The sequence below is a fragment of the Clupea harengus genome, chromosome 8, assembly GCF_900700415.2.
Source record: "Clupea harengus chromosome 8, Ch_v2.0.2, whole genome shotgun sequence".
Classification (NCBI taxonomy): domain Eukaryota; kingdom Metazoa; phylum Chordata; class Actinopteri; order Clupeiformes; family Clupeidae; genus Clupea; species Clupea harengus.
This window is the reverse complement of record NC_045159.1, coordinates 15,439,901-15,450,224: the sequence shown is the minus strand read 5'-3', so window position 1 is coordinate 15,450,224 and position 10,324 is coordinate 15,439,901. Positions and strand designations below refer to the sequence as shown.

The 10,324-nt window shown below is 44.6% G+C and overlaps 2 protein-coding genes across 3 annotated transcripts; both read left to right on the top strand.

The window, feature by feature from the left end:
* The first annotated feature begins 276 nt into the window (after positions 1–276).
* LOC105912478 (leucine-rich repeat neuronal protein 4) lies at positions 277–6,140 on the top strand. Of its 2 annotated transcripts, none has more exons than XM_012841451.3 (2): positions 277–489; positions 1,405–6,140. In XM_012841451.3, exons 1-2 carry the CDS (start codon positions 429–431, stop codon positions 2,103–2,105), a joined length of 762 nt encoding a protein of 253 aa, XP_012696905.1. In that variant the 5' UTR covers positions 277–428; the 3' UTR covers positions 2,106–6,140. The 2 variants fall into 2 exon arrangements, with proteins under 2 accessions (XP_012696905.1, XP_042564419.1); XM_042708485.1 differs by lacking the exon at positions 277–489 and adding an exon at positions 938–1,297.
* Positions 6,141–6,420: 280 nt separating this feature from the next.
* On the top strand, positions 6,421–9,540 carry si:ch1073-224n8.1 (zinc finger and SCAN domain-containing protein 25). Its single transcript, XM_012841465.3, has 2 exons — positions 6,421–7,604; positions 7,943–9,540. Exons 1-2 carry the CDS (start codon positions 6,890–6,892, stop codon positions 9,100–9,102), a joined length of 1,875 nt encoding a protein of 624 aa, XP_012696919.2. The 5' UTR covers positions 6,421–6,889; the 3' UTR covers positions 9,103–9,540.
* The last annotated feature ends 784 nt before the right edge of the window (positions 9,541–10,324 follow it).

Here is a 10,324-nt window from a genome sequence, read left to right as displayed (position 1 = left end):
TCACACATCCACACACACACATACTCACGCAAACACACACAACAACCAGCAACCCCCCCCCAACCACACAGACACACACAGTGACTACAAACTACAGGAAGGTCGAACGCACGCACACACACACACACACACACACACACACACACACACACACACACACGCACACAAACCCTCATGCTCTGTCAAAGACATTATTGAGCACTGAAAGGTGGAGCATGTGGTGAGAGCAGGGGGAGGGAGGGAGGGAGGGAGAGAGGGAGGGAGAGATCTAGTGAAAGAGAGAAGAGAGGGGGAGGGAAAGAGCAGAGGAGTGATGGTGTGAGGAGGGTGAAAAGAAGGAGGTGATTGTTGGGGAGTTTGGAAAACTTTATAAACCAAAGAGGGCAGGAGCGAGAGAATGAGAGAAGAAGAGAGACGAAAGCAGACAAATGGAATACACCCAGCACAGACCTTTACGCAAAGACTGGACGCGACCAATCAACAATTCAGGTAACACATTTTTACTTTTACAGTCTAACATCTTTTCAGTTTAGATCCACAGCATTTTCCACATGATGTAGGTCATTCTGTTTCACTTACACAAGCAGTACACACAAAAGAACCCAGTGTGGTGCCTGTGTGTTGTTTCAATTCCAGTAAATCTTGCTGACAGTGAAACCACTGTGCTATGGCACGGATCACGGTAGCCCGTTAGCACCAACTAACGCTGTTGGGGGAACTAACGGGGGTTTGTGTCTGCTATGACCTTAGCATGTTTACTCATGCAAAAACTTGTTTATGCTGGACATCCGCTCTGTTGACGCTTGCTCTGAACCCATTGGGGGAACGTCTCTGGCACGACTTTGGGTAATCAAGAGCAGCTGACAGTGCATACATACACACACACACACACACACACACACACACACACACACACGCTCTAGGGTGTGCTAGAACTCTTGGCTCTTACGCAATCTAGTGTGGGGTTTACATTTGGGTCTTTTCCTTTACTTCTATGTGTTGTTGTGCCATAAATGGTTTAGTAACCCACCACAGGACTCAAAGTTCATGAATGCATGAATGTTGCTGAACACTCTGTCACATAGGGCACACACTTTAGTGAAGGATGCCTACTTTGCAACAGTGTGTCTGTGCTCATTTCTTATCAGCTCTGATGTTACAGATTTACAGGTTTGCTGTCATCGTGGGTAATTCAGTTGAGTTTTTGTTGATAGACAAATTCTTTGGCTGTAGGGTACACCATGTTTTCTCACTTTCCTCCGACCAGAACACGATATCTTTTTTTGTGATGCAGCAGGTAGAATAACATAATCATCCGACAAAATTTTTTTCTGTAAATTTCAATCCAGTAGATAGGTGTTCTGATGGTTATTTCAGCTGTACCAACTTACTTTTTCTCCACAGAAACAATGCAGACTCAGGGGCTTACCCACTACAGACAGCTGTTTCTCCTCCTGGCCTTTCTCAGCCTGGTTCTCCCTGAGGTGTCCTCCAGCGAATCCTCCGAAAGCTTACTGAACCCTTCAGAGGACTACTCTGATCCTTATGCACGCATCTCCACTGACAGCCCTGGGCTCACTTCCCCGGATAGCATCCCGGAGCCGTGCTACAAGGACCTCTGCCAGGACCTGCCTGCTCCGTGTGCCGAGCTGGCGGCCATGTTGCGCTGCAGTTGCCCCGGGGTCTCCATGGGGCCCAGTGCCCATCCGGAGGCCCCCGTGGTGAAGATCTACTGGCGGGAGGGAACGGAGCCAGAGGTGCGGTGGTGCGCAGCGCATGCCGACGAGAACGTTTACCGGGTCCTGGTGCAAGGGAAAGAGGTTGGTGAGTTCGGGGAGCTGAAGAGGTCGACAGTGGTGAAGGGCTTGAGTGCCGGAGCAGAGGTGTGCGTGCAGGCAGTCAACGACGTAGGGCAGAGTGCACTGGAGGGCCGAGCGTGCGAGGTCTACAAGCCGCCCAAGGGGAGCCCCAGCCTGGCCCTGAAGGTGGGGCTGATAGGGGGGGCGCTGGGTCTCCTGCTGCTCATCTCACTCGCTGCCCTGCTCTGGAGGCACCGCAGCCGACGGAAAGACGGGGCCCGCGTGAGCACCGAGGGGCCCCTCTGAGAGTGTGTGTATGTGTTAAGGGGTATGTGATGGGGTGTGTGTGTGTGTGTGTGTGTGTGTGTGTGTGTGTGTGTGTGTGTGTGTGTGTGTGTGTGTGTGTGTGTGTGTATGTGTGTGTGTGTGTGTGTGAGTTAGAGAACAAAAGCGACAAGAACAATGACATGATCAGAAATGTATAAATATCTCCACTCTAACAAATGACTTGCCAATACCAATTGACAGAACAGACAGAAAAGCGCAAGAGCAAACACAACACAAGCAAAAAATGAAAAAGAATGCTGAATACATCACACTTTTGAACTGGGAACTACAATCCACATAAAACCGCATGTCTGCCTTTTGCAGGCAGATAATTCATTTGCATTTCAGATTGTTTATTGTTTCATGGTCCATGGACAGAGTGTTCTTGTTACAATATCATATTTATCTCAAGATCTGTATGTGTACATGTGGTTAGATGACCGTGTTTTTTATGAGTGTTTATGTTTATAATAACAAATCATGAATGATTACTTGTTACTGAAGGTGATTGTTAATGTAGAAACCAATTCACACGAGACTTACGGCTCAGAGTCTGGGAATGTGATTGGGCAATCAGAGCTCTGGCTGAACTTACCTTAACCCTGCCTTATTGTGTGTATAATACCTCCGTGTTTAACACCATGCCAAAAGGGTGATGGTCACAGGAAACACGTCTCATGCAGTCAAGAGAAACGCCTGTGGCACTGAGAGATTGACAATCCCATCTGGAGATTTGGACCGAGGTAGGGCAGTGGGGTTAACATAGCGGATATGATCTACACTGGTCTGGAATCAGGCGCCCAATGTCCATCTGCTGATATCCTCAGCCAGCTGCAGTTTAGCTCTTGGAGTGAGAATAAACTTAAAGGCGTATTGCCCTCCAAAGTTCACAACAGGGATTTTATTTATGTGTATTGCCATTTCACAGTTAGTTTTTCTATTATAGAATTCTTCAGTTTTATAGTTTTATGTTTCACTTTTTTATATGATGATTTGTGAATGTGGAGTCATAGCTTGTGGTAAACGCCAGCTGCTGTGAGAGATGAGTTTAAATTAGGGGAGTGTTTCCTCAGATAAATTATCCAGGAACGTTGTGCAATATAGTCCTCGGGGGCTCAGATAGTAACTTTTGATGGGGGAGATGTCTTAAAGAGACTCTACACTACCAGACACTATCCCTTTACAAGTTCATGTGCATACAAGCATACAAAAATATATTTTTTACATTTTTTATGGGAATATTCATGTTTTTAAGTATTATATGGCTGTTTTGTATGCTATGAAAGATGTACTGGCCTCTATCGTTTCTGTCAATAGACCATTCGGGAAATTCAAACCTTGAGATAAAATAGTGGAATAGATTAAGCTGTGGAATGGGTTAGCGATGGTTTTCTCTTGGGTTAGGAAAAAGTAATTCCAAACAATTAGACTGTGTATACAAATAGCATGTAGCACATACAACAATCATACACTGAAAATATTCACGAAAGGTTGCTTTAAAAGAAAGAAAGAGAAATATGGGAACAAAATAGGACATAATGAAAGAAAGACAGAAGACTGTGTGTTTATGTCTCAGTTCTACAGTTCTACATCTAAGAACAAAACAATCAGTTATATATGTGAATTACTGGTATATAAAACAAATATGGGAAAAAGAAGAAATTATATGGATATTGTCAGGATAGTCAGGATTAATGTCAGGATATTTACATGGTTGATTAAAACTGTAACTGTAACAGGCTGTCTGTTAGTATGAGACAGCTAAAGAATGACAAGTTAAAAAAATCTGTTAATTTTTACACCTCCAGCATAACTCCATGCTGTTATGTGATCTGTTTTATTTCAGTAACAATGTCAAACAAAACTATTTTTGAGAAGGTGAACAGAGAAAATGCTGACATTTGTTTGACAGGTCATGTCTAAAATATAATAATAATAATACAAATTAAATTAAATGTTATAATGTGTATGACTGTATTTTCCTCCAACATATGTTTTGTTAAATTAGATAAAGAAATTAACTGATTGTTGTCTATATCGTGTTAATAATTTATGAGCGCTATCACTGTTTATCTGATGCAGACATTTTAACTTTTGACCAAAAATCATGATTCACTCATCCAACGCCCCCTGTTTCTTTAAACACTTTTTTTGTTCAATTTCAACATTCTTGGTATGTGTTGCATACCAGAGACAGATGGACAACCTGTTGAAATGGCCATTTGAGGTTAACCTTTAAAGTTTTTTCAGGGAAGTCTGTAAAACTTTTTCCCACACTCTAATATGAGCAGTAACAGGTCTCAAGCATTCACGGTATTTCATGGATATCCACTTAGTGGGTAAAGCCAAATATTTCCATAATGATTTTGCAGAGAAGAAACCGCCTAGTGGTTCATGGTGGTAGTGGCTTAAAGACGTTTCATCAAAATTGTTAGTGACGGCTATAATCGGATGAACAGTGCGGTTGAAGCTCTCTCGCACACTTGATGACAGTCTTATAAAATATACTAAGGAGAGAGGGGGAAAATCCTGACACATTGTATACAGATTCAGTGGGTATGTGCATGTTGTTGGCCTTTGATCTCTTGATGAGATTGACTTTCATGGTTTTCCAGCACTGAAATGTACTCTACCCTTCTACAGATTTTTGGCTCCTCCTTAGTGGCAGATGGAATTTTTAATGAAAAACTTTCATCCCACAAGAGACATTATTTTTTGGGGCTATGGAGTAAATGTTCTTCATAAAAGGGAAAATACCCATATAGGGGAAAGGCATTTACCAGACAAATGTTATGGGTAATATGGTTGGATTAATGTTGGATATAAAATCTAATTTTATAGTATCCCATTCAAATATTTCCTGTTATGAAATGATATGGCTCACAAGTAATACAGATTTGAGCAGAGAAGAAGATTATTATTATTTGGATGCTCCCTACATTCAGTATTATACCCAGAGATATATTTGCATATTTCTATTCTAAGAAAAGGGGGATTCATATTATTTACAACACACCATTTAAAGATAGATCATACACAATGTTGTTGTATTTCCAACGATCTTAGCTTTGCCATTTTACTTAAATAAACTGTAACTACAGCACTTTATAAAGGTAATATACATAATTGCATATCCAACAATGGTATGACTTTATTTACATTTTACACACAAACATGCATTATATATTTCAGTCTGGGCAGTCTAAAGGGCTATGCTACTCTAACGTCATGGCTGACCATGAACTTTAATTTAAACTGTGGGACAACATTTACTCTGGTGATGAAAGAGGCCTAAAAGTAGGGTTGGATTGACCAAGAAGGCTGGGAATCTCCATGCATAGACGTCAGAATTTGAAATTGGTTTGGAAACCAGTGTGGTAGAATTCTGTCTCTCTTTCCAGCACCAATCAGAACACTAGAAGCTATAAGCGATAGGATGACTTGGTGACTCCCAAAAAGAGCACAGAAAAAAAGAGAAAAAACAGAAAGAAAGAGAAAGGAATGGGTGACCGTTTAATTCCTGATAGGTTCAATGGATGTTTTAGTTAGAATATACTTTTAAAAATAACTACTTTGAGCAACTGTTTTGGTTAGTGACTTAGTAACAAAAAATTAGCTCTCAGACAGAGGTGAAATGAAAATGTATAATCTTAATCTGATTTAGTGGGGTTTGGGATGGGCACAAATTGTCTTCTACTTATTTAGTCGGAGTTCTAAACCATTTCATATTTTTTTAAATATAGATTATCTTTACTTTCAGTGGATAATCACTACCTTTTAACATGCTTCATAGAAAAGATTACCTGGGTCAGCTGACTGACTTTTTGCCAACTTCTGTGCAAAAGCCTATTACAGACTCTACATGGGCTAATCTTGATCCTCTGTACCCTCATTCATTCATTCATGTCCATTTGGTCATTCTTTCATTCAGTCAGTCTGTCAAATCTATTTGTCTATTCATTTGCATAACCTATATTCAGGCTTTTATGATTGAAATAAAGGGTGTCTTGAAAATGTGCTAAGTATTACTTTTTATATCGGTTTGCCCTCATTGTGGAATGTAGTTGTAGAATCAGGGAGTTACAACTGATGACTATATTCAACAGAATAAAATTATTATCAAAACAAATTTCTGTATAGTAGAATATGCCCTGAATGTACCTTGTCCCTCTTGATCAAATAAACAAATTGATTGATATGGAAAGAGGAGGCAACATGATGCAGATGAAACATTCGACATCATTATGCGCCTTTGTGTACTTCCGATGTCATTGTTCTGCGACACACTTCTACACCAATCAAAAGTCGGCGTTTATCTTCCGTTAGAATGTGCACTAGGCTGTATTGGCTAATTTGTTAGTTATTGTATTTCCTTGAAGTTAACAGAATTTGATGTTGCAGCTGTCCATATGCATTTCTTCAGTATAAAACCACAAGGGCGTTATTAATAGAGGCTTTTGAAAAACGTGAGGGCTTACAAAGGAAACTACAGTAACGTAAGCTGTCCAGTTGGGTCGTGCTAAGTTAGGTAGCGTAGGTAGCGTTCATTCTTATCCGTCTCTTGTTTTCGTTCTCGTAGTCGACCTACCCAGCGTCTAGTACCATTTTATTTGAAATGCCGATATGTGTCTAGACATGTACATTTTGGCTGCATTTTATATCGCATTTATCCGGATCTGTTGAACATCACATCTGCAACATAGTGCTAGCTGGCTAACGGAGTTAGCGCAGTATCAACGCCTCGACAAGCTAGCTACTTCAACATGAGCACGAAACGGGCTAATTGCGGAGGCATTGGAACGCATTCACCATCAAGTTCCAACTCCACAGTTAGCGGTGTTTGTCGCAAACAGAGCACAACCACTACTAACATGCAGTCGGGTGGCGGCTTCGCATTTGAGCCGAAGGGCGAAAGAGCTGGATGCGAATCCAGTGTCTCCATATCGTCATTGAAAAACCGTCTCGCCCCAACTATCCGAAACACTCTTGCCGCTGCAGTGGACACACTTCTTGGCGAGATGGTCCTCGTGCTGACCGAGACACAGCAAGACCTGGTGACTAAGGAGCAAGAAAACGAGAGACTAAAAGTACGACTTGAAGTGTCGGAGAGAGAGATGAAGACGTTACAGGAATGTTTGTGCAGCGCCCAAAAACTAATCGACCAACTCCAGGGTCCCTTTGGTGGGACCTCTAACTACGGCCAGCAGTTTTACCCCACCTCTCCTCCGGGATCTATCAATCCTGGACTTGACAGGTCCCGAATGGGACATCGGATGCCGAACGGGCCCGATGCTCGTTGTTATGGCGTTGAACCAGAGTACGGAGGCACGATGGGTGATGCGTCAATGGGGTACGATTCCCGGGACGAGTACAAGAACTGCCATCTCTCCATCCAAGCGGACGGTACTGTAACCAATCACATGTTCGACCCCATGGCCGTAAACTCTCAAGGGATGTCTTCAGAACTCCACAGGCCAGGTGAGCAGCCCACCTTATACTTTTTGTTAATTCATACATTCATAGTTTTGCTATATATATTCATGCTATTGATTTTGTCCAGGTTACATGGATGAACTGTTGAAAATCATGCTGTCCTGATTATATTTTAGCTTCTGACTGAGAAAGCTGCATCCTGTGTAATAGATAATGAAGTTACATTACCAAGTCAAATTGGGTAGCTTATGTGTTCAGGTATAGTGATAAGCAAGTGCCTTAGAGAGATGTGAGCATTGTGCGGTGCTCCCTAACCATGAGCTGAAGGACTTTCTGTCTAAAGCAGAAAAAGAAATGACTCCAGCTTTATTGTTCCACTGTAGATGTTGGCGTGGAAGGTAGGAGACACCCTGAGGGGCCTGGCCTAGGCCCCATGTCCCCCTCTGGGCACCGGCTGGCGGTGAAGGAGGAGCAGGGACAGGCCTCAGGCCCTCTGTGTCGCCGTGGAGGCCGGGAGCGAGGCTCTGGAACTGGGGCGGTGGGAGGGGGCGCGCCCGAGAGTGAGCAGAGCGCTCAGAGCGTAGGCGAGCTGGGCTGCATCCATGTGGTGGAGGAGGAGGGCAGGAGTGGTGGTGGTGCTGCTGGAGCAGCGCGACGCGGCTACCCGCAGACTCAGCCACCTCAGCCTGGGTCTCACAGCGAGGCCACCACCAGCTCTGGCACACAGGGACCATCCGGGCTGAGGAACGCCCAGAAGACGGCACCGACCCGGGCGTCGCCTGGGACGGCAGCTGTGGCGCACAGAGGGAGCACACCAGGCCGCTCTTCTCTCGGGGAGCGGAGTGAGGGAGGGGTGGGGAGCGGCGCGGCAATGACTGCAACGGACCCGTCTGGCGGCGACCGCCCCCATCTGTGCCTGGAGTGTGGCAAGACATTCCGGCTGATCTCCAGCCTGAAGAAGCACGTGCGCATCCACACGGGCGAGAAGCCGTACCCATGTGGCGTGTGCGGCCGCCGCTTCCGTGAGTCCGGCGCACTCAAGACGCACCTGCGTATCCACACGGGCGAGAAGCCCTATGCCTGCTCTGAGTGCGGCACGCGCTTCCGCCACCTGGACGGCCTGCGCAAGCACCGGCGCACACACACTGGCGAGAAGCCGTACGTGTGCGCCATCTGCGGAAAACGCCTCAGCCGCCTGCAGCACCTCAAGCACCACCAGCGCATTCACACCGGCGAGCGGCCGTGCGTCTGCCCCTGCTGCCACTGCACCTTCAAGGACCCCGCCAGCCTCCGCAAGCACCTCCGCACCAGCCACCCAGGGGAGCCCGCTGCCACCAATGCCCAGGACGGGTCACATGGCGGCGGGTTCAAAGAGGATCCGGAGGGGGGTGCTGGTAGTGGAGGTGGTGGTGGGGGAGGGGGGGAGGATGACCCCCTCCAGGCCTCCATGGGCTCGTCCCCGGGGGCGGCTATGCGGTTCGGGATGTGGGGTGAGGAGGAGGAGCGGGATGATGAAGAGCAGCCAGTGGTGGACTGTGTGTAGGGGGACCGGGTTGGACCATATACACCCACACACATAAATGCCTGCAGTGATCTGCAGATATGTGTATGTAATGTCTATTTTGAATCAGTGGGCACCTTGTGCCATGTGTGTATGTGTCTGAATGTGTGACAGAGCGTGCTTTAGTATTTATCATACATTAGCACCTTAAATGACTTGCTTAGACTGTAAACTCTCCCACATGTCTGTCCTGGGCCTTTGCATTAGTGGTGACAGCACAGTTCACCAAAACATATTTCACCATCTGGAAATGAAACCTATTTTTGCAGCATATTTCAGCATCCTATTGTTGTTCTTTGTGGCATTTATTAATATCATGCTCATCATAACCATCATGTTATTTTCATCTTGTGCAGTCCTGGCTTTGTATAAAAAGCTCTTTGTAAGCAAATTCTAAATACAGTTTTGTTTTCAGATGAAGTATGAGTACGGAGGGTTTATGTTTATTTGCCAAATGTATGGGAGAGAAATGAAAAGGTGATTTCTGCCAAAGTTTATTTTTTGTTTTGTGGCTCAAAAGCCCTGAAGTTGGGCCTCCCAACATTGTATGCACAGTAATGTTAAACATTTGAAATTAATTCATGCCTTGTCAGCAGTTCACACTGTAGACATTTGGTTAGAGACTGGCACAATTATGTACTTGTAAAAATTGTGAAGAGGGATGGTCATGCTCCTGTAATTGTAACAAAATCTGGACCTTTATTTCAATACTTCCCACTTGCAATTAATGTGTGTGTGTGAGAGTGATGTGAGGTGTGTGTGCATCTGCAGCTAAATGCACACATGTACATATGCATTTGTGTTCATACGTGGTGATGCATTCATTTGCATATGAATATATATAAATGTGTGTGTCTAACTACATATATATGTGATAATGCAGCAGCTGAAAGGAACGTGCCTGTGAGAGTTTGCCAGAGATCAGTGGTCCTCTCCCTGTTAAAGGTATAGTCTGTGATTCTAATCTCATACACTTTTCTTCTTGTGGGCCCCTAGCTGAGCGTTCAGTGTTTCTCTGGTGTTCGCACACAGTCCCGGCTCTGGAAATTGAAAACCGAATCGCGGAGTGCATCTTTAATTGCTTTAAACTTCAACAATCCGTCGTCTGGTACCTGCACAGATAAACTTCAACAACCATTTATTTATTCAACACTGAACCACCCTTTTATTTACCCCAAGCACCTTACCCTAGTATTTCAAATGT

Bases quoted from the DNA above. Each gene is read 5' to 3' on its own strand.
- LOC105912478 (XM_012841451.3), top strand. From the start codon at position 429: ATGGAATACACCCAGCACAGACCTTTACGCAAAGACTGGACGCGACCA. The intron at 490-1,404 runs GTAACACATTTT...TTTTCTCCACAG, and splicing joins GCGACCAATCAACAATTCAG to AAACAATGCAGACTCAGGGG.
- si:ch1073-224n8.1 (XM_012841465.3), top strand. From the start codon at position 6,890: ATGAGCACGAAACGGGCTAATTGCGGAGGCATTGGAACGCATTCACCA. The intron at 7,605-7,942 runs GTGAGCAGCCCA...GTTCCACTGTAG, and splicing joins TTCAGAACTCCACAGGCCAG to ATGTTGGCGTGGAAGGTAGG.